Source organism: Semicossyphus pulcher, unplaced genomic scaffold (genome assembly GCF_022749685.1).
Source record: "Semicossyphus pulcher isolate SPU_LCO1_2020_fin unplaced genomic scaffold, fSemPul1.0.p SCAF_17, whole genome shotgun sequence".
NCBI classification, from domain to species: Eukaryota; Metazoa; Chordata; class Actinopteri; order Labriformes; family Labridae; genus Semicossyphus; species Semicossyphus pulcher.
Genome location: NW_027211681.1, coordinates 20187104 through 20207877, shown reverse-complemented (window position 1 = coordinate 20207877; position 20774 = coordinate 20187104). Strand labels below are relative to the sequence as shown.

Here is a 20774-nt window from a genome sequence, read left to right as displayed (position 1 = left end):
TCTACATCCATAGGAAGAGGATGACATTATTGAGTAGAGTATGTTCTGTCTCTTATATGTATGGTTTAAAGTCCTTGTCCTTTGCTATAATGCCTGACTCTCTCATGAAAATACCTGGCAGCGGTGGGATTCGAACCCACGCCCCCGGAGAGACTGGAGCCTTAATCCAGCGCCTTGGACCGCTCGGCCACGCTACCTCTGAGCAGCAGATGATCTTATTTGCTTGAAAGAAATCCCTAAAGAAGGCTCACATAAACATGGCTGAGAGACTAGGTTGCAGGCTGGACTTAGCAAAGGTGACACCTTAGCAGCCTCCACCTGTCACTCAAAGTGTACACGCCCCTTATTATCATAACTTTAAAATGGAGTATAATTTAAACAGATGAGTTATGAAACCATTAATTCCCCATAAAATGATCATAAATAGATAAATATGATATAGAGACCATAATCAGAATCAGGTTTATTGCCAAGTAGGTTTACACATACAAGGAATTTGTTTTGGTGTTTTGGTGCAGAACAATTAACACAGAACTAGAGTAAAATAAGTAAAAGAATTAAATAGAATAAGATTAAAAATAATAGGCAATAAGAATAAAGATATAAAAAGCAATATGTATAATACAAAATATGTACAACAGGTTTGAATTAAAAACTGTACAGATGTGCAGGATAATCGTGAGTGCAGAAGCTTACAGTATATATAAATAAATAGTGCAGTATACAGACAATATAAAAGTCCAGTGTGCGTTAATGTAACGTAAAGGATCTGAATAAGGGTCTATTACACATTTATGGAATGTTGAGTGAATGAGGGACTGGATGAGAGTCCATGTCAAGTAGGGGGGTCTCAACCATTGATTATATCACATGGGGTCCTTGGGAAAGATGAATTCATTACAAAATCCTGGCAGCGGTGGGATTCGAACCCACGCCCCCGAAGAGACTGGAGCCTTAATCCAGCGCCTTAGACCGCTCGGCCACGCTACCTCTGGAAGCCATTCATAGTCGACTTCGATCATACAATATACGCTATTTAAATCCACATTGATTGTGTTTAAAAGTACACTCCCGGATATGCTTATTTTGGAATTCTACCATCAGTTTAACTTTGAATGTACAACAGGGCTCCTTGACAACTTCATGGCACAACCAAAGAAGACCGGGAAAACAAGATAGTTCCCGTTAAAGCACAAACAAAGGCAGCGTTGCAACAAAAACTATAGGATTCTTAACTGGTGGGTCGGGACCCAAAAGTGGGTCGCAGAGCTGTTTTCAGTAGGTCACGGGAGTCTATGCTGCGCTTTTATTTTGAAGGACATGGGTTTCCTATGATGAGCGTGCATTAGAAGTAACGTTTATTAACACTCCATCCACTGATTGGGTAATCCCAGCTACAGTTACATTCTTGAAACTTGTTGAGCCCTTATGTAGTTGCATTTATGTTGCACTTTTTTAGTTTATTTCTGCTGGATAAAGGCTGCTAACTGAATGAATTGTAGAGGGAATATTTTCCTGCTACCTGCTGGTCACTCTGGTTGACCATTATACTGTTATGTTTTGTGAAGCTGACATGCTATCATGTTTCGTTCTGTCTCAGGTACAAGCTGCACAAGTTTTCATTAAATATATTTGAGTAGTTGAGAAATTTCAGAAATTTGGGCCGCGATTTGTCATTAAGGAGGTGGTGCATTAAATGACAATTTGCCAAGTTATACACTGTAGCTGCATCAGTGGATTTATAAAACAAATTGGTTAACATTGTCGTAATAGCTGTAGGCACCAGCCCAGTGCCAAGCCTATACCAACACCTACTAATTTGGAAGTTCATTTCGAGCAAAAAGGAATACATGAAAAGTTAGAAATGATTGGAATACAAATACTATTGTTATGTCTACGTTATTAAAGATATTACTTTTAGTACTAAGGAGCATACACAAGCATTTTATTGCTACAATTACGCCGAAGTTCTTCTTCCTCTTATCTTCCTGTGTACTCTTTGTAAGAATTCATCATACTTCCGTTTCCGGCAGGCGCCATTTTGATGAAACAGCGAGGACAGAGGCAGTTTGGATAACCGAAATGGATTTTATGGATTCAAATTCAAGATAAAAGTGGATTCACAACTTTACTTTTTTCTCATTATGGAAGATAACCACGTACCGAACAGGAATCTCAGCGTCCTGACCTTGTAACTGGTGGATTTCCGGTGGATATTCCTTAGCTAATTTGGGTTAGCATAGCACCGTAAACCAGCCGTTAGCTTTTGTTAGGCTAGTGTTTTCATATTAACGTTAGCTAATCTTAAACCTGTTAGCATTGGCGTTAGCTAACTAGCGTATTTAACTGTTAAACGGTGGATTTCAATCTCAGAATACTCTTTTAAAGGTCTAACAGCGAAAACTTGTGGACCCAGAAGCTTTCATTCCGTTTTGTGGACTTTTTGTGGAGCTTTGTTGACTTTAAAAGAAGAACTGTTCCTGTAAGGCAAACATTTCTCACACGGACATGCTGCTTTGGAAACCCCAGGCCCGCTGCTAGCTACATTAGCGGCTTGTAGCGAGGCGGCCGGGGCTTTCCATCAAGGACAATACACGACGGACTTGCCACTTACATCCTTGTTATAGATTTACACCGTGCTGGATGGACTCTTTTGGATTTCCTGTTGTGTTTTGTCGGACTTCAAAGAACTGAAGAGGCACACTGCGCCGTTCAATGGCGCTCTGGCCTCACATATCAATTATTTTTCTTTGGCAATAACAAGGACCTTGTCGTCATCTGCGAGCTAAACCCTTCCCCATTTTAGTCCTTTCTTTGTCCAGTGTTTCAGCTTATTTAAAGAAGGTTTACCCATTAAACTCACCAGATCTAGCTTCCTGTGTACAGTGTTGACGCTGTTTTATCTTGCTATACTACCAGGCCTGTGTTACTTTTTCTTGTGCTTGATTGACTTAAGTTCCTAGACCTGTAAAAATGTCGTGTGTTCACTATAAGTTTTCTTCCAAACTGGAGTACAACACAGTCACTTTCGATGGGCTGCATATCACCCTCAGTGAGCTTAAAAGGCAGATCATGGGCCGAGAGCGCCTCAAGGCCACAGACTGCGACCTGCAGATCACCAATGCGCAGACTCGAGAAGGTACGTCATCAGCTGACACATTATGTGTGATAGACATGTCATACGTTATTTTTGGGATAACATTAGAACATACACTGTCTCCCAACAGTATTGGTTTCTGGAAATAAGTTTGGATGGGTGATTGTTTGAATGTTTTTGTTTTTCTTTATATACAAATGGATACATTTCGAGATACACCGATTCAGAGCTGTATTAAGATTGATCCAACTGAGATTGATCTTTTGATTGACTATGTTGTGTTAATGCGTCACTAAGAAAACTACCTATTGCAATTTCCCAAAGCCCAATATGGCGTTTTCAGATTGCTAGTTTTGTTTAACAATGACTCCAAAATAAGGGACTTTTTGTACTTTTGTTGTTTTAAGTAACTATGGAGCTAAGCTTGAAATATCTATATAATTTAGAATGCAAAGTGACTGTGGTAGTTTCCCCTTATTGTCATGCAGTATAATATTATGAGCATAAACTACACAATTTAAAAGGTTTAATAGTATTTTATAAATATAATACTATAAGAACTGGGATCCCTTTATCTGATATGGTTATATGGTTCCCAGCTCTATTTTAAAATTGTAAAATTCTACTAACAATAGTAAACTCATCCACAACTGTCCGTAAACATCTGATTTATTTTATACATCTGTTTTCTACTGTTGGCACAAGTTTTGTTGAAACTATGCATATTTAGGAGTCATCATATTCTGTCTTTTCTAATCATATTTTGTGTCTTGTGTTTTCTAGAATACACAGATGATGAAGCCCACATCCCCAAACACTCGTCCGTGATCGTCCGCCGCACTCCGATCGGTGGAGTAAAGCCTGCTGGCAGGACGTTCATTGTGTATGTATACTTAAAATATAATTTATTTTACTGGTATCTTTTAAAGGAGGAGTACAGTCACGTAAAGCTATGAATAAACAATTATAAGCATGTGACTAATTCCTGTCCTGTGTTTGTTTCTGCAGAGATCGTTCTGACACAGCTGTGGTGGGATCTTCTAGACCCGTATGTAAAACAAACCCAAAATCAACACTCTCTCCTCCTCCTCCTCCTCCTCCACCTCTCACCTCTCTCCCTCTCCCCCTGTTTCTGGCTTTAGTCACCTTTCTTGAGAACATTCTGTCAACAAAGATTGAGTCGTGTGTATTTTCTGTTCACTGTGTGTTGGTTACATTTGTGTTGAGATCTCAACCTCTACATGTTATTTGATGTCTTTGGGAGGGTTTCCTTGAGGTACCACAGTCAAAGTAGTTTGTTGTTTCTCTCTAAAAACCCAGGTGTCTGTTTTGAAATGAGCAGATTAAAGTTTTACGTTGTGGCTGAGAGAGATGAGGTTCAGCAGAGAAACAACAGACTAGCCACCATTGTTTTTGAATGCTTCAAACTGACCAATGTTGAACTGTTGCCACTTTATAAGTGATTGAGAAACCATTTAAACTGTAATTGAATGTATTTCATAATGAAATGGTTTTGTAGCCTGTTTCAGGCCAGGTAAATGTTTTTAAAGGGGTTTGTAAAAGGAAAATATGGTATTTCTGTATTTATAATTCATTGTCATTTATTTTCTGTGAAAATATTTTATTATGTGGTTAAAGAACCCAATGAAGTAAAATGTGGCTGGGATTTATTGTAATTCACTTTAACAGTTACAAGACTAAAATTGTGTGAGTGGAAGAGACTCGACAGTGATTTTTACTTTTATAATCTTACCATGCTAAACTAAAATATACACGGATCTTGTTGTTCAGTTACATTTGCAAATGTCAATTGTTTTGTCTTGTACAATTTCATCATGAAGATGTTCTATTCTGCTCTGAGTATGGACAGCAAATAACACTTACACCTTAAAAGCTGAATTTATTCAGATTCCTAAGTGTCTGTTTTACAGAGAAGCAGTTACTACATCTAAGTGCATTGTTTACACCTGTAGTTTGGGGATCAGTAAGAAGCTAGTTTTGACAACTGAGATGCTGTGACTTTGTCACTGAAGTATAATGTTGCGACATGATCACAGAGTACAATGACACATTATCAGTACAGTAAATATCTTGTTAATCTCTGAAGGCCTTCCATGGTTGCTGCAGTGAGACGTATACTGGTGTAGTGTGTCCTGTAAGCTGTAAGCTGCAGAACCTGTCAATAAAGTTGTTCAGTGGTTCAGTGTCAGAACTGCTTGCACCAGATCCCTGTGTGTTCCCTCCACAGCATTCTGCAATACCCAGCCTTTCCTCGAGGCCCGCATATCACGATGGACAACCCACCCTGCCCGCTTGTTTTTAACTGACAGTGATTTTATAACAAAATTTAAGCAGAGCAGCTTTTTGTTTGTTAAATAATATTTTAATTTTGTCTGTGCGTGGGACTTAAGACAGACACGTCCCTCCTCTTGCTTTCACCCGTCACTCTGTGGTGGTGACAGGGCTGTTTAGGACACTGTTTGAAGAAACTGTGACCGCTCTTGTTAGAACTTTCAATCTTGATCAGGCATTTTTAAAGTAAAATTTCAACATTAATGTCTCATCAGGATTACACTTTTGAAATTCCTTTTATTGAAGACACTGTGCATCACGCCTTTCTGGCTCATTAACTTACAGAAAGCAGCCTGGATGAGATTTTCTAACAGTTTTGACAACCTCTTTTGACAAGCCGGTGCAAAAACTTAAATCTCTGCGGCCTGGGGAAGGGAAACTGCATGCTAATATTAAATGTCAAGTAGTCCTCCCAGAAATCCGCCTTCTCCCTACCATAGCAGCAGACGCTTTAGGATCTATACAGTGAATGTGCTTGTCGAGTTCATTTTGAATGTGCTGAGGAAAGTTTGATGCTCTATGCCCACAGTTTGAACTTAAAGGCTCAGAGTATAAGTAGGTCTGGACTTGTGTACGTGAAAGAGTAGTTGTAGAAAAAGTTTGCTTTGCTTGTAAAATGTGAATGCAACTTCCTTTTTATTCAGTTAGCAGTGTTTAAGTTCTCTTGGATTTCTATACAGCGACAATCGTGCTTTTTTTTTTAAATTTAGATTCTTCAGAATAACATGATCTTGTTCAAACTACGACTAAATGCACAAAAGTTGCTTTTTGTATGATAGCTAATACTTCAATATTGTTTGAAATGTTGTTGGTGTAACCTTCAGCGCTGATACATGTTTTGAAAAGTATACTTACTAAATGGACATAAAACAGTCACCTTCCTTTGCCTTTCAGGGTGTTCTTGAGTTATTCTGCAGACAGTTTAAATCTTTTCAGTTTGCTCTGAATAGACAGACCCCTTCACGAAGCTTTCAAATAATTTAAGGATTATGACTCAGCGCCGTCAGTGCAGGGATTAACATCGTGCACAAGCAAACCGTGTCTTGATCGAAACGCTCACCTGCTGTGTATTTCATGCACTTGGAGTATTTGATTTTGGTGTGAAGACTTAGATGGACACTCAAAGGGACTGGACACGGATGTGGTGGGGAACTATCTGGGCTCATATCTTCCACTGTGTGTCTATTACATCTCCTGTTAACACTTTTAATATCTGTACTCTGATTCTCCTGCAGACTGACTCTTCTCCTTCTTTGTCACTTGCCCAACTCGCCAAGGTACTGTTTGTTTACATGCTTGTTGTACTTCCAGAAAATATTTGTCTTGAATTTAAATCCCTCTTTCTTGTGAGGTTTACATCCTTTTCTTTTTTTCCCTCTCTTCTTTTTATTTGGTGTTTTTAGACTGCTAACCTGGTTGATGCTAATGCATCAGAGGAGGACAAGATTAGAGCCATGATGTCTCAGTCCAATCACGAATATGACCCGATACAGTTAGTATACACACTTTGCTCTTTTACTGGAATAACGTCACAAGTTTGCTCCATATTATAGGCTCGTGAACCTGTTCGTGAAGTTGTATGCAGTTTAATAATATTTATGGAACCTGTCTCTATAGTTATTCCAAGAAGGCTGTTGGACCTCCTCCTGCCCACTACACCTGCTACCGCTGTGGCAAGGCTGGGCACTACATTCGACAATGCCCCTTACTGATGGTAATCACGATTTTATTTTCTTGGTCTGTGACCTTCAATTTAACTTCAGTGTAATGTATCTTCTTAGAAATAGTCTCATTTTCTTTTGTTTGATACTTTCTAGGTCCAGGATAAGAGTGTGGAGGGACCCAAGCCAGTTAGGACCAGTAAGGGCATCCCTCAGAGCTTCATGGTGAAAGCTGAGCCAGGCACAAAGGGAGCCATGTTAACCAGCACCGGGGAATATGCTATACCTGCTATAGATGCGTACGTGTCAACAAAGACACCCTCAAATATAAATACTTTTATATCACATACAGTATTGTCATATTTGTCTTTGTCAGTCCTCAAAATATAATTAAAATCTCTCTCTGCAGGGAGGCCTATGCACAAGGAAAGAAGGAGCGACCTCCGTTTGTTCCACATGACCAGTCGTCATCTGAAGACGATACAGACCCGATCCCAGATGAACTTTTGTGTCCGATCTGCAACGACCTGATGACGGATGCTGTAGTGATACCCTGCTGTGGAAACAGTTACTGCGATGATTGTGAGTTCTTGCACGTAATGTGCATTATTATTATGTCTGAAAAGCAATGCGAACCAGACAAAATAGTAGAAACTCGAAACCTAATCTTTGCCAAAAGCAAAATTAGCTCGGTTATATTACACTCTGTGTTTTGGTCCTCCTCTACACGAGTGCCTTCGAGGACCCTTTTTGCACAAACAGGAAAAACTGCAGAAACACGCATTAATCCAACAGTGGCCTCTCTAGAGAACTGCAGCCCCAGGACATAATGCATTTAGAGAGGCTGTTGAATTTGTATTTTTTATGGAGGGAAATTCTTTCTTTTTTTCTCCAAGCTGTATTTGGTTGATTAAGTGCTCAATCTCTGTGATGTTGAAAATATATGTAGATGAGGCAGGTTGGGGGAATGTCCTTTTCTGCAAAAACACATTTTTTCCTGACCGTTAAAGCTCTTTCTTCTTTTGTTGTTCACTTTCAGGTATCAGGACGACCTTGTTGGACTCAGAGGAGCACATCTGCTTCACATGCAATCAGTCCGATGTTTCACCTGATAATCTCATTGCCAACAAGTTTCTTCGACAGGTAACCACGAAGTGCATATATTTTGTTTAACTCTTAACAAAACAATAAAATGTAAAGTCTTATTTGTAACGATGTCATCTTTTTTTCCTTTATGCAGGCTGTGAATAACTTTAAGAATGAGACAGGGTACACCAAACATGCACGCAAGCAGGTCCAAAATGCAGCCCCGCCTCCTCCGCGACCCCAGCTGCTCCGGCCTCTGCACTCTCGACAGCAGGACCCGCTGCTTGCCAACATCTCTAAACCTCCTCCAGTAAGCGTACCCACAAGTGCACCGCAAGCACAGGTCCCGCCTCCTGCACCTCCCCCCGCTGTTCCTGCTGCCTCTTCGGCTTCTGCGCCTCCTGCTGATGTTCCCACTCCACCTCATGCTGCGCCTGCTGCTGTTGAAGAACAGGTTGCTTCACCAGCCCCAGCACCTGTTGTTGACCACCATTCTCCTATGCACTCGACCAGCCAGGGTGAACCTCCCCCACCAGGGTAAGTTTAGTCATATACAGTCAGCACAAACTTAAGAAGTGACGTTTGAAGTGAAGATCCATTTTTACCTGCCATAATGTACCCGTTTGTTTATGTTTTAGTGAGCCCGAAACAGAACCTACTGTGACACCAGACTCATCTGGAACCTCAGAAAGTGGATCACAGGTGAGTCTGCTTTTATCACCCTCAGGAATGTGCTTCTTAATCTCTCACTGACTTTTACAAGCAGTTACTAAAACTAAGAATTTAACATGATAATGCAGATAATCTGCTGACACGTATGTCTTTATTTTGTGCCATTAAGAAAAGTAAATGCAACATGTCAAATTTTATGAGACTTAATGGCTTAGAGAGCTGAAAGTTACCACCAGCATCTACTAGCATTATTAGTATTAGAGATGCAAAATGGAACAAAAGGAATACTCTTTAATGTATTTAAAGTTGTGTATATATTAGTGTTTAAATATGTTTACGTTTTAATGCACATTGTATCTACATGACTGCATGTATCTGCAATAACAACAAGAATAAACTCCACATTTAACTTTACATTAGGGATGGACATTTCAAGCTAAAATACTATATCCCCATGCATGCAAAAAAACAGACATAATGAGAGAGAGGCCCATTTACTTTTTCACTACTCTGTCTGTTATTTCACCCTCAAATGACTTTGCATAGTTGTTATAGACTTATGATATGCACTTGACCTCATTTCTGTTTATTAGGTTACTTTGATGGCTGTATTATAGTTATATTTATCTAAAGACTCTTAAGACTTAACCATCTCAACTGTGACTTATGGAACAGGTAACTTAATTTTCCCCGCTATGACTTCTCCCACAGGGCTACCATCCAACTTTTGTTGGCCATCCGCCTCCCTTAAGACCGCCTCATTCATCAGGTAAGAAATCTAATTGAGGTATTTTTCAGCAGGTTAAGAGATCTTAAAGGGAAGCCTGTCAGAAACTAACAAACTGTGTCTTTGTTCTGTTAGGTCACCAGTCACGGCCACACCACTCTAACAGAGGAGGCGGCAGACAGTGGGAGAGGTAGGAGCTGTCTAAAGGACTGTCTGACAGTTAAACATTCTTGTTCCAATAAATGAGTCTCACATACTTTTTTTGTTCCTTTCTTTTTAGCAGGTCTTTCAGAAATAGAGGAGAGCACCCCCCCACTCACCTCCATGCAGGTCCACCTCCTGCTCCTGTTCCTCCAGTGTACCCAGCTCCGTCCATGTACCCGCCCCCACCACAGGCCTACCCCCCTCCCTACACTTCTGGTCCTGGCCTTATCCCTCCTAATGCCCTCGGTTACCAGCCCCAGCCCGTTTATGCCCCTGGACCACCGGTGCTCAACCCTCCTTGGGTTGCTCCGGGTGCCCAGCCTCCTCTTCTCCCCCTTCCTCCCTCCCTCGCTCAGCCTCCCCTCTCAAAGGAGGAATTTTACAGACAGCGGCACCACCGTCAGGACAAGTGAGTCTTTTCTTTTTGGATCTTTAAACAGCTGCGACAACTTCTGATTGGATTTAAGTCATTCTTCAGGTTTTCTTCAGAAGTTTTGAAAGTTACATTTTTTTCTCTTTGTATCCACAGAGTTACATCCAAACTAGATGAATTCACAAAAGACTTCCACAAAGAGCTTATGAAGTATAGAAATGCACCAAAGAGACGAAGACCATCTTATTCCAGGTAACTTCATTAAGACATCATTTCTTATTTGGTTTAAGTTCTTACATTAATTACAGAAGCATAATCCTTAAAGCCATTTACTACATTCTTTGCATAATCTGCTTTCTCTCTCCACTTGTTTCCTTCTGTTCTTCTCAACCATTTCCTTTTCTAGGTCACGGTCATACAGTCGCTCTCCATTCAGCCGTTCTCCATACTCTAGATCAAGATCTAGATCCAGATCAAGATCCCGGTCTTACTCCTATTCCCCCAGTCGATCCCGCTCCCGTTCACGCTCTCATGGCCGCTCTTATCCTCGCTCCCCTTATTCCAGACGCAATGGACGCAGTTATGGACGCTCACGTTCAAGGTCCCGCTCTCGTTCAAGGTCTTTTGGGTACCGGCGCTCTGGCTCCCCACGGTCTCCACCCCCCTACCGGGGAGGACCATGGGAGGGACCCGAGGGAGCAGGACCCTACAGGTCACGTTCTCGCTCTCCTGGTGGTTTCCGGAGCCGAAGCCCCGGTGGGAGAAAGCCACCACCTCGGGAGCTAGAACCGTATGAAATGAAGGGTCCAAGTCCTGGAGGCCATGAGCGCTGGGAAAGAGAACGGTACCGACAGTGGGAGAAACAGTACGCTGACTGGTACAACAAGTACTACAAAGACTATGACAACCAACACCCCTCCCTGCATCACAGAGGTCGTGGCAGCAGAGACAGGGAGAGGGACAGAATGTCCCCGTTACCCAGAGATTACTCCCCCCAGGGGAGAGGGAGAAGAGGGAGAGATGAGAGAGGTCCTCCGCCTCACCATCCACCATCCTCCTCCTCATCAGGGACAAAGTCCAGCACTAAAGTCCTGAAGGCAAAGAAAGTAAGAAAGAAGAGGTCTGGGGATGATCCAGAGCCGTCACAGTCAGTAGACAGAGGTGATGCTACACCCGTCAGAGACGAACCAATGGACGAAATCCCCTCAGTCATTAAAACGTCTCCCATCTCCTCAAAGCCTCCAGGTGGCGCTACATCCACTAAAGCGCCAGCCTCAAAAAGTTCTGCTGCGTCCGTTAAACCCTCAACCAAGTCAACATCGAAGACTCAGTCTGATAAGACTAAGAAAGACAAGGGTCAGAAGGTGAAAGCTAAAGTAAAGACGGAGGCTGTAAAGGTGAAGAGTGACAAGGTGAAGAAAAAGACCGGAGAACCAGTGGTCACCAAAAAGAAAGAATCCTCTTCCTCCTCCTCCTCTACTGCTGCTAAACCTTTAAAGACCATTAAAAAACCAGAAGAAGCCCCCAACGCCTCCACCCCTAAAAAGGAGAAGAGTAAAAGCTCTGGAGGGAGGCCAGCCCTTCTTAAAACCCCTCCTCTGTCCTCCCATAACCTGCCTCTGCACCACCCCTCCCTTCATGACGGCCCTCGACCCAGCCACGACATCCGGGGAAGAAGAGATCTTCCACAGGGTGGGGGTCTCCTTCCCACCCCCCATCAACATGGACTTCCACTCCTTCACCGACCTTCCTCCCCAGTGGACAGTCGGAGAAGGATGGGAGTGGAGAGTCGCTCACTGCTTGGACCCCCTCCTGGAAAGCTGAGGAGAATAGATGGGTTAGGGGGTGATGTTATCCCCTTCTCACACATGTCTCATCAGCCCCCCCTCCACAGACTCCCACCCCCCTCAGACAGGCCCGGTCTTCTCCCCATACCAGGCAGCCGTGAGATAAGCCGGGAAGACTCAGAGCGAGGATCCATCAGACCCCTTATGGACCTTCAGGTGGGTCTGCTGTTCGTACTGTCCTCTGTAGCTGCTCGTACTGTCCTCAGAAACACCAGGAGACAGAGATTTATGTTTTTACAGATGTGTTTATCTCCTGAGCAGTGTTGGGTCACTTTTACTTTTAAAACTCGTTACATTACTGCGTTATCTCCTGAGAAAAGTAACGTTTTAAAAATACTTTTGCGTTGCGATAAATTAAACCCCCTTTGTGACTCTTAACACCTGTTGGTGTGTAGTCTACTGCACGTCTACCTTTGAATGTATTGACTCTATTGTCATTGCACAGACTCATTTATGGCCCATAATCTGTAACTCAACTAATAACAGGAATGACAGACGCAATATAACCTTTATTATGCTAACAGTCTGACAGTGAACTGGGCAGAGGCATACGCTATTAGACACAGCTGTTTCCTTAACAACAATACAACACAGGCTCTTAGTCCTACCAATGTTGCGGATCTGTGTTTAGCTGCAGATTCTCTAAATTTCAAGTCGAGCTCTTCACAGCTGGCAAGCACTTACCCTCCAGGCACAGCTTACATTTCACCGTCATGTTATTCTTGTCCCTTACACCAAAATTTTTAAAAATAATGGGAACATTTCCACGAAGTAAACACTGTCCTCTCTGCCAACTCGCTAGTTGATTTAGCTAGCAACACACGCACACTGACACAACGGTGTTTACCTTCCGCTGGTATGCAGCAACCTGCCAAGAGGAGAGAAACAAAGTGCCTTTTTTTTGTGGTGACAAAAGGAAAAAGGAAATACAGCATTTTTTTTCCAGTAACAGATGACTTTTTATGAAAAAGTAACTAAAAAAGAAGAAGTAGCTCTAATGGATTACTTTGTAACCTGTTATCCCCAACACTCTCCTGAGTTTATATGATATCTGTTCATTCTTCACATTGGTTCATTGCTATTTGCAATTTCTAATTGGTTCAAAATCTGACTCAGTAAGTTTTTGTGTTAATCAAGTAATTTCTCTTCACCAAGGCTGCAGCTAATGCTTGTTTTGAACAGTAACACTTTTTAATGAATCTATTGACAGAAAATTGAGTTTGCAAAAAACTGTTTCTAATTAAGTCATTCTTTTCAAGGAACTTATGTCAAAATAATTTTCTCAGATCAGAATATTTGCTGTTTTTCTTCATCTTCTTGGGTTGTAAATGGAAAATGTTTTTGGCTTTGACTGTGCTCGGATAAAGAAATGCTGTTTGAATGTTGGCAACATGAGCTTTTAAAACCTCAGTCACCATTTTCAGACATTTTATTGACCAGATAACTAATCAAATAATAAGGAAAATAACTGACGAGTTAATTGACAATCCTTAATCCTTAGTTGCAGCACTCGTATAAAATAAATTCAACTACATTTTTTTCAAGTATATAACGCAAAGGTATTGAAATTGCTATTTATTAGCAGCATAACTTCTATAAGGCCTGTTAAATCAGAACATCTAGGCACAATCAGTTCTGATTTAACACCCTGGTAATGTATTGTTTTTGACTTTTGTCCATATTCAGGTGAAGCCCCTGGCCCAGAGGAGGATCAAGCTGAACAGAGATCTGGGAAGAAAAGGCAGCACTGAGACACCACCCTCAGACAGAACGCCATCCGGTCCTGAGAAGACGACCTCCACCTCAGACCGATCTGCTGCGGCTAACGCTTCTGAAGGAGAGCGACCCAGCAGTGCAGCAGAAAGTACCGGGAGGAAGGAGCGGTCAATGTCTGCTGAGAGAGGAGTCTCCAGAGAGAGACCAGGAAGTGCTGGAGAGAGACAGCAGGGCTCAGACAGAGAGCAGAGCAGAAGCTCAGGACCGGACAGAGAGCGAGACAGAACTTCAGGATCAGACCGTGACAGAGACAGAGACAGAGAACGAGACCGAGAACGAGACCGAGACCGAGACAGAGACCGAGACAGAGAACGAGAACGAGACCGAGACCGAGACCGAGAACGAGACCGAGACCGAGGCGTGGGCTCTGACAGAGAGAGGGACAGGGGTTCTAGCTCGAGTTCACAGAAGGTTGCTGTTACTGTTGAGAGAGATGCTGACGGAGAGAGGTCGGTGAGGACGGAGCGAAAGAGCTCCAGTAGTGGAAGTGCCGGAGGGAGGTCTGTCTCTCTGGATAAAATGACCATCGGCGAGAAATCTGCTGTCACCAAGAGAGCGACAGACCATCAGGAGAAACCAAGCGTATCCTCCAAGGAGAGAGGGGAGGGGTCTGAAAGAGCTTCTAAATCTGACAGGTTTGTTAATTTATTTCCCTGCTGCCTGTCAAACCACAATCCATATCAATGATTGAAAGAGCCCGTTATAGTGATTCTGTAAACACAGTTATTAAGTGTAATTACATCCTCGTATTTCTCCCAGGAGTGTTTCCAAGGACAGAGCAGAGAGGAGTGTGCCCTCAGGAGAGAAACCGGCTGCTGCTCACAGAGAAGGTAATTTGAATCTCTGTATGTGCACGGCTGTGTGAAGAGATGATAACTTTGATTTTGTTTTGTTCCATCTAGTTAAGCATTGATTAAAAGTGTGTCCTTCCTGCCACCCCCTTCTCTTCCAGCAGTGAAAGACGGAGAGGAGTCTGTTGTGAAACGCAAACCCAGGATCAGCCGCAAGGCTCTGGCGAGCAACACGTCGAGCTCCACAAGGTGAGTAGATGTTGCTCTGTTAGTTATACAACATTTTTACCTTTTTATATATTTATACAACATAATGCTTTTATAGTTTTGGATATTTTTTTGTCATTGATGCATTTTTGTGATCCAAGTCCCTTGCTGCACTCAATCATCGTTTTTCATCTTTTTGGGGTCTATTTTCTGTCAGCTGTTGATTAACCGTGCAACAAGAGATAAACATAAAGCATAGCAACGTTAGCTGTATTTGGTTATTGGAGATGGATTTGAAAACTAAAGTTTTTGGTACCAACCAAAATGTGATTGTAGCATTGAGTAAAAGCTGCTCAATACTGTAACTGGCAGCAAGTTTACTTTTTAAATTAGTAATATTTTGATAACATTCAGGGGTTTCATGCTCAGGGTTACAGAAAAGTGCCAGGTCTTAGTACACTAGCATAGTTACAAGTTACACAAGCATAACCAACCCATATCTAAACAAACTGTAGGTGTCCTATTTGTACTATGTCTAATGTAGGGGTTCGTTTCTGCTGCTGTAACTGTCCACTGTTAGTAAAGTTTATTTGTTAAAGCACCTTTCACAGAGCGAGGTCACAAAGTGCTTCACAAAGTATCACAGTACAATAATAACAACAACAATAACGAATAAAAAATGAACAAAAACACAGAATAGAAAATGTAGTTGTGCAGAATTATGTTACATGGTCAAAAGCCAAATTGGAAAAAAATGTCTTTAACTGCTTTTTAAAAGCATCAGTTGGAACCACAAACCGTATATATGAGTTGGAAGAGTGTTGTCCCAAGTGTGGGAGCAACAGATTCAAAGAAGCAATCACCTTTTGTCCTCAGTCGTACACGAGGAAAAACGAGTAGACCCTGGTCAGAGGACCTGAGGGATTTGGGTAAATTCGGATGGAGCAGGTCAGCAGTGTATTTGTGTGCTTGGTTGTGCAGGGCTTTGTAGATTTAAAAAAAAAAGTGAATTCTGAATTTTATTGGGAGCCAGCGTCAAGAGAGTAGGATGTATGTCATGCGAGTTGTCCGGCTGTTCAACTCACACCACTGTGAGTCCCTCGGTAAAAAGGGACAGCAATGCTACATCAATGCAGTACTCTTCTTAACATGTCTATTTTTTTTAACAATAGGTCAACTCAAGAAACAAAGCGGGACTCAGACAAAGAACAGAAGAGTGTTTCCTCCAAACCTGCAGAGCAGCCCCCATCGAGCCCCGTGACCAGCCGAGGCCGCAGCCCGAGTGCCAGCCCACCACCCAGCCCGGCCAGGGAGGAGCCGCTCATCCAGCCTCCTCCTCGCTCCAAATGGGAGCAAGAAGATGACGATGAAGGCCAGGAAAATGGACTTAATGCTCCCAAGGAGCCGTCACCAGTGCCGCAGAGGGGCCGAGGCAAAGAGGTGCAGCCTGAGGCGCCAAAACCTGTCAGGAGCGAAGGGCGAGAGGCCACGAGGGAGGAGAGGAGAGGAGTTGTGAGAGAAGAGAAGAAAGGGAGAGCACCAAGGGAAGAGGGGAAGAGTGGAAGGGCGGCACAGACAAATCCTGAAAAACCAAAAACAAAACTTGTGAGGGACGAAGGTAGAGGAGTGAGAGAAGAAGGAAGAGCTGCAGCAAGAGAGGAAGGGAGAGGTGGAGGAAGAGAGGAGGGGCGAGGAGTGACTGGAAAGGAGGAGAGAGCAGCAGAAGGAAGAGGTGGGGGAGGACGGGAGGAGAGTCGTGGCCCAGAGCCCAGGAGACAGCGCTTGTGTTCCGACCTTGGTCGTGAGACGGACGAGGCGGCTTTTGTGCCCGACTACAGCGAGGGTGAAGGCTCAGAGCCGGAGAGAGGTAGGAGCGGCAGCCCCAGTCCATCCCTCAGCCAACCCTCCAACAGCCCCACCCCGAGCAACCACAGTGGCTCGGGAACCACCACCACCACCACGGACAAGAAGAAGAAGAAACACAAGAAGCATAAAAAACACAAAAAGCACAAGAAGCACGACAGCCAGGAGAAGGAGGGAGAACAGAAGGCGCACAAGCACAAACACAAGAAGAAGAAACACAAAAAGAGCAAAGACAAAGACGTGGAGGAGGAGGAGGAGGAGAAGATGGAGAAAGCAGAGGAAGGGGCTCCGTGCTAACAGGGGCCAAAATCTGTAACCTTGAGATAATGATGTATCTAGGAATAACGGCTAACAATGTCATGCTGCTCCATGTGCCACTCGAAGGGAATGGATGAAATGGTTCTTTGACTGTCCGAGACACTGAAGGACGGCTGTGTGGCTGTTACTCAACACTTAATGTCACTGCAGGACCCCAAACTCACACGGTACTTTGTTGCCCTGGCTTACAGCATTATGGCCGCTGCTCTAGTTTCTTTAATGTTCAATGCGAGCGTCTTTGGTGACTTAAGGTCAGGAAAAACTCGGGAGACATGCTGTGCTGCACTAATGTGATCAACCTAGAGCCGACCAGAAAAGACTGAAAGATAATAACTGATCACACAGCAGTCAATCTGAGCGATTGGAATAAGAAACGCTGTACTCAGGGATGTGATTGCTTCGTTGCAGAGGAGGAATTGCTTTTTCTCTGTATGATTCATTTGTAAATAGAGATTAACTGTTGCTTCACATAATTTTTCCTCGGTTTGTTTTGCTCACATCCCTGTGTGCTGTTAGAGGCTGAAATGCTGATTAACCTTTATTGCATTGAGGACCCTTGTAAGCTCTTTTCAAGGACTATATTATTAGTTTTGCATGTTTTAGCACATTAGCTACAAATCATGTATACTTCCCATTTCTGCTGACCACTTTAATGTCTAATTTTTAGGCAGCCATTGGTTTCATTCAATGCCAGTTCCGTGTTGTTTTGTTTTAATTCTGTGTTGTGTTGTGCATTTAAATTCAAGGCTACAAAAACAGACAAGCTACCTTAGCGAGCTCTAATCTCTGCAAATGTAACGTGAAAATTCAGCAGATATCCTGCAGATTATGGAACTCTTTGGAAATGGTCAGCAGTAAAGAATTTGTGATTAATGTGCTAATGCGGGCAAATCACCAGAACGGTCCTTTGAGTTAAACCTTTATGCAGCCGTGTTACACTGGATTGTAAACATCTAGGATGTGTTATTAATAATTGAAAAAAAGTCTGCATGTTTTTGTTCCAAAGGTGCAGTAGCTGTCCATCACATTGTCTGAGTGAGTGAATGTGTGTGTGTTGGTGTGAGAGTGAAATGTGACTTTGGGACAAAGTGGAGGACTTGTGTTCTTACAAATGAGTTGTTCCTTTTCTTTTTTCTTTTTTTAATTAAAATGTTTTGACCTCATGAAACTGTCTTGAGTTTTATTTGAATCAATGTTTGCACTATTAGTTGTGTTATGACCACACAGATGAAGGTTATACGGTTTTCTGTGTTTTATTAAATTTGAGTTTAAATTTCAGAGTGCATTTGCTGTTTTGGTTTTTTTGACATATTATAGGGATACAAATGGTTAATTGCAAAAACACAGGGCAGGTCAATTTATCAAGAATTGAATCACTGTTTGCATTCCTTGTGAAAAATATTGTTTGTGCAATATACATTTTAATGCAGAATTCTTGATGTGTAGTGTAATGCAGGGATAGTATATGGGCTACAATCTCTTAATATTAAAGCGATAGCACTGTGAAAGACCGCGATCACCTTAACACCTTGAGTTCAAACAGTTCACACCCGTATCTCGGATGTACACTGTGGCTCAGTGGTAGAATCTGTTGTTTATCACATGTTCATGTGTCCTTGGGCAAGACACGGAACCCCAAATCCCTCCCTAAGGCACAGCCATCGGGTATGAATGCATTCGTCCTGACTAGAAATTGGCACTTAAATCATTATTCTGTTTTTAAAGGTGCTATATAAATAAAGCTTTTATTATTATTGCCATCAGTGTGTGAATGGGTGAACGTGACATGTAGTGTAAAAGTGCATAGAGTAGTCGGAAGACTAGAAAAGCGCTTTACAAGTAAAGTCCATTTACCATTCACAACTGTCCTTTACAGGCCAATACAGTATGTTGCACTTGCAATGATTAAAGTTATTTAGGGGATAATTAAATTATACCTTCTGCGGATGATACTAAAGATTATTTTACAACAGTCCAGCAGCGTATAAGGGAGAGTGCTGACTAGAGTTTCCCACAGTGTCACACAGCTCATTTAAACAACATAAATGACAATAATGCTCCAGTTTTTAAATTAAGTAATTAAACATGCTCATGTACAGCTTTATAATATTCATAATATTAGATGTATGATGCATTCTCAGGGTTTAATATTCAGTGCCATGTAGTTGGCTCAATAGTGATGTCAATCCGCAAAATGTAGAAACACTTTCCGACACTTCTCTGATTATTATCTGTGCGCAGTAAATTGCTGTTTTTAGGTAATTTTTGGGTTGTGAATAAATAAGTTAGTTGTGAGGTAAGACACTGTATTGTCAGTAGCTTTCCATGCTATAACAGCAATATGGACCTGATGAATAGACCTTTGTAAATTTTTAAACATGTGCTACTCTTGATATTTTTTTACTAGTAGCCCAAAGCACAAGAGGGACAAAAATCTAAACTCCACACGTCATATAAAAGAACAAAGATGGACTGCAGCACATAAAATATCAGATCTATTCAGAGATAACTGGATTTTTCTGGGAGGATGTCCTCGAAAGTGGCTCTTCAGACACAATGGTGAGTTTCATGGTCTTTGGCAGCTCATCCCTTTACAACCATGAATAATTCAAGCAAAACGTCCCAGAGGGAAGCGACTGCAGTGAGCCGGACTGAACACTGTGTGGCGCTGTTAGTCCTGCAACTTTTAACACGGGAGGGAAGCAGATTAACAATAACAATCTTCTCCTATATGCTTCAGCTCCAAAATATGCCGGCCCCTCTCTTTCCCATAGCACACAGCAATAAGCTTCATTGTTTTTGTGTTTGTGCGTGTGTGTGTCGTAAGTGTGTGTACCCGGTCTGGGGGGGATGGCGTGACTGGTGGATCACAGATGAGGCCGACTGAAGGCAGGAGATGGGTTCACAGGCGGGCTGAGGGAACTCTGAGAAATGAGGGAGCAGCAGATGTATTTTTTCTCCAACAGCGGAACATAAAAGCACATTCTCAGCTTAGTCCATGCATTGTAATGTGTGTGTGTGTGTGTGTGTGTGTGTACATGTAAGGTCAGCCTTAATGGACTCATGGATCAGGGAGACCATTAGAGAAGATTAATATATTGTTTTAACCCCTGCCCAGATTATCATCACGACTCATTATTCCTCTCATATACCAGCCCGGTGAGGGTCACTCTGCGAGTCCACACATGTGTGCGCAGCTGCCTGTGCACTCTTCTTGTGTTTTGTCTTACAAGCGTGACATCATTTCCTGTCATCAAGGCCAAAGGTTGCTTAGCAACTTCACTTCTGCCGACTGTCAGAAAAGATGCTTCTCCGCTGACTGGCTCATAAACTAACTCTCCCTTATCTCTGTCATAAATGTGATGTGTGTGTGAGTGTAAGACGCTGCTGTGTGTGCATGACTGCCCATGCATCTGGACCACTGTGCATCTGTGCTTGTAAACACGGTGCAGACAAAAGCTGAGCGAGAGGGAGAGGAGAGTCGGTTATGGGAGTATTGTCTGATAGATTTCTGTCTTTTTTTCTAGAATTAATAAAAAGGATGAGTCAGTAATGTGGCTGCATAGAAACTCTTTTGTTGTGTGTATAATATACAGCAAAATATGTGAGTGTGAGCAGCCTATTATGCTGGTGGAAAAGTTAGCGTCGTCTTTTATTTGTGACTCTTATTTCCAACTCTTTATTACACATGAAAGGCTTACTGTGATTGGAGATGCAATAATGTTTAATATTACACACTGTAAATTAGAGTGGTAATATAACAATGTTCACAGGAGAACAAGAGGAAAAGTCAAACGATC

General features: G+C 42.4%; 1 protein-coding gene and 2 non-coding genes across 4 annotated transcripts; 1 reads left to right on the top strand and 2 right to left on the bottom strand.

Moving 5' to 3' along the window:
- Window positions 1-115: 115 nt before the first annotated feature.
- On the bottom strand, window positions 116-197 carry trnal-aag (transfer RNA leucine (anticodon AAG)). The gene has a single exon. It is a non-coding gene; the product is annotated as a tRNA-Leu (tRNA).
- Window positions 198-908: 711 nt separating this feature from the next.
- trnal-aag (transfer RNA leucine (anticodon AAG)) lies at window positions 909-990 on the bottom strand. Its single transcript has one exon. It is a non-coding gene; the product is annotated as a tRNA-Leu (tRNA).
- A 1064-nt stretch (window positions 991-2054) lies between these two features.
- Window positions 2055-18136, top strand: LOC138594262 (E3 ubiquitin-protein ligase RBBP6-like). 2 transcript variants are annotated; one of them, XM_069665301.1, is made up of 20 exons: window positions 2055-3139; window positions 3881-3980; window positions 4106-4145; window positions 6685-6726; window positions 6853-6941; window positions 7067-7163; window positions 7267-7409; window positions 7520-7692; window positions 8150-8253; window positions 8351-8733; window positions 8835-8898; window positions 9580-9637; window positions 9731-9785; window positions 9876-10208; window positions 10329-10424; window positions 10579-12175; window positions 13706-14430; window positions 14555-14625; window positions 14748-14835; window positions 15966-18136. In XM_069665301.1, exons 1-20 carry the CDS (start codon window positions 2974-2976, stop codon window positions 16951-16953), a joined length of 5412 nt encoding a protein of 1803 aa, XP_069521402.1. In that variant the 5' UTR covers window positions 2055-2973; the 3' UTR covers window positions 16954-18136. The 2 variants fall into 2 exon arrangements, with proteins under 2 accessions (XP_069521402.1, XP_069521401.1); XM_069665300.1 differs by lacking the exons at window positions 2055-3139; window positions 3881-3980; window positions 4106-4145 and having other exon boundaries at window positions 6386-6726; window positions 9879-10208.
- Window positions 18137-20774: the final 2638 nt, after the last annotated feature.

What these genes read in the sequence shown, in the direction of transcription:
- LOC138594262 (XM_069665301.1), top strand. Translation starts at nt 2,974, where the DNA reads ATGTCGTGTGTTCACTATAAGTTTTCTTCCAAACTGGAGTACAACACA. An exon ending in TGGTGGGATCTTCTAGACCC is followed by an intron (nt 4,146 to 6,684) that starts GTATGTAAAACA and finishes ATTCTCCTGCAG; the next exon opens with ACTGACTCTTCTCCTTCTTT. An exon ending in AACACGTCGAGCTCCACAAG is followed by an intron (nt 14,836 to 15,965) that starts GTGAGTAGATGT and finishes TTTTAACAATAG; the next exon opens with GTCAACTCAAGAAACAAAGC.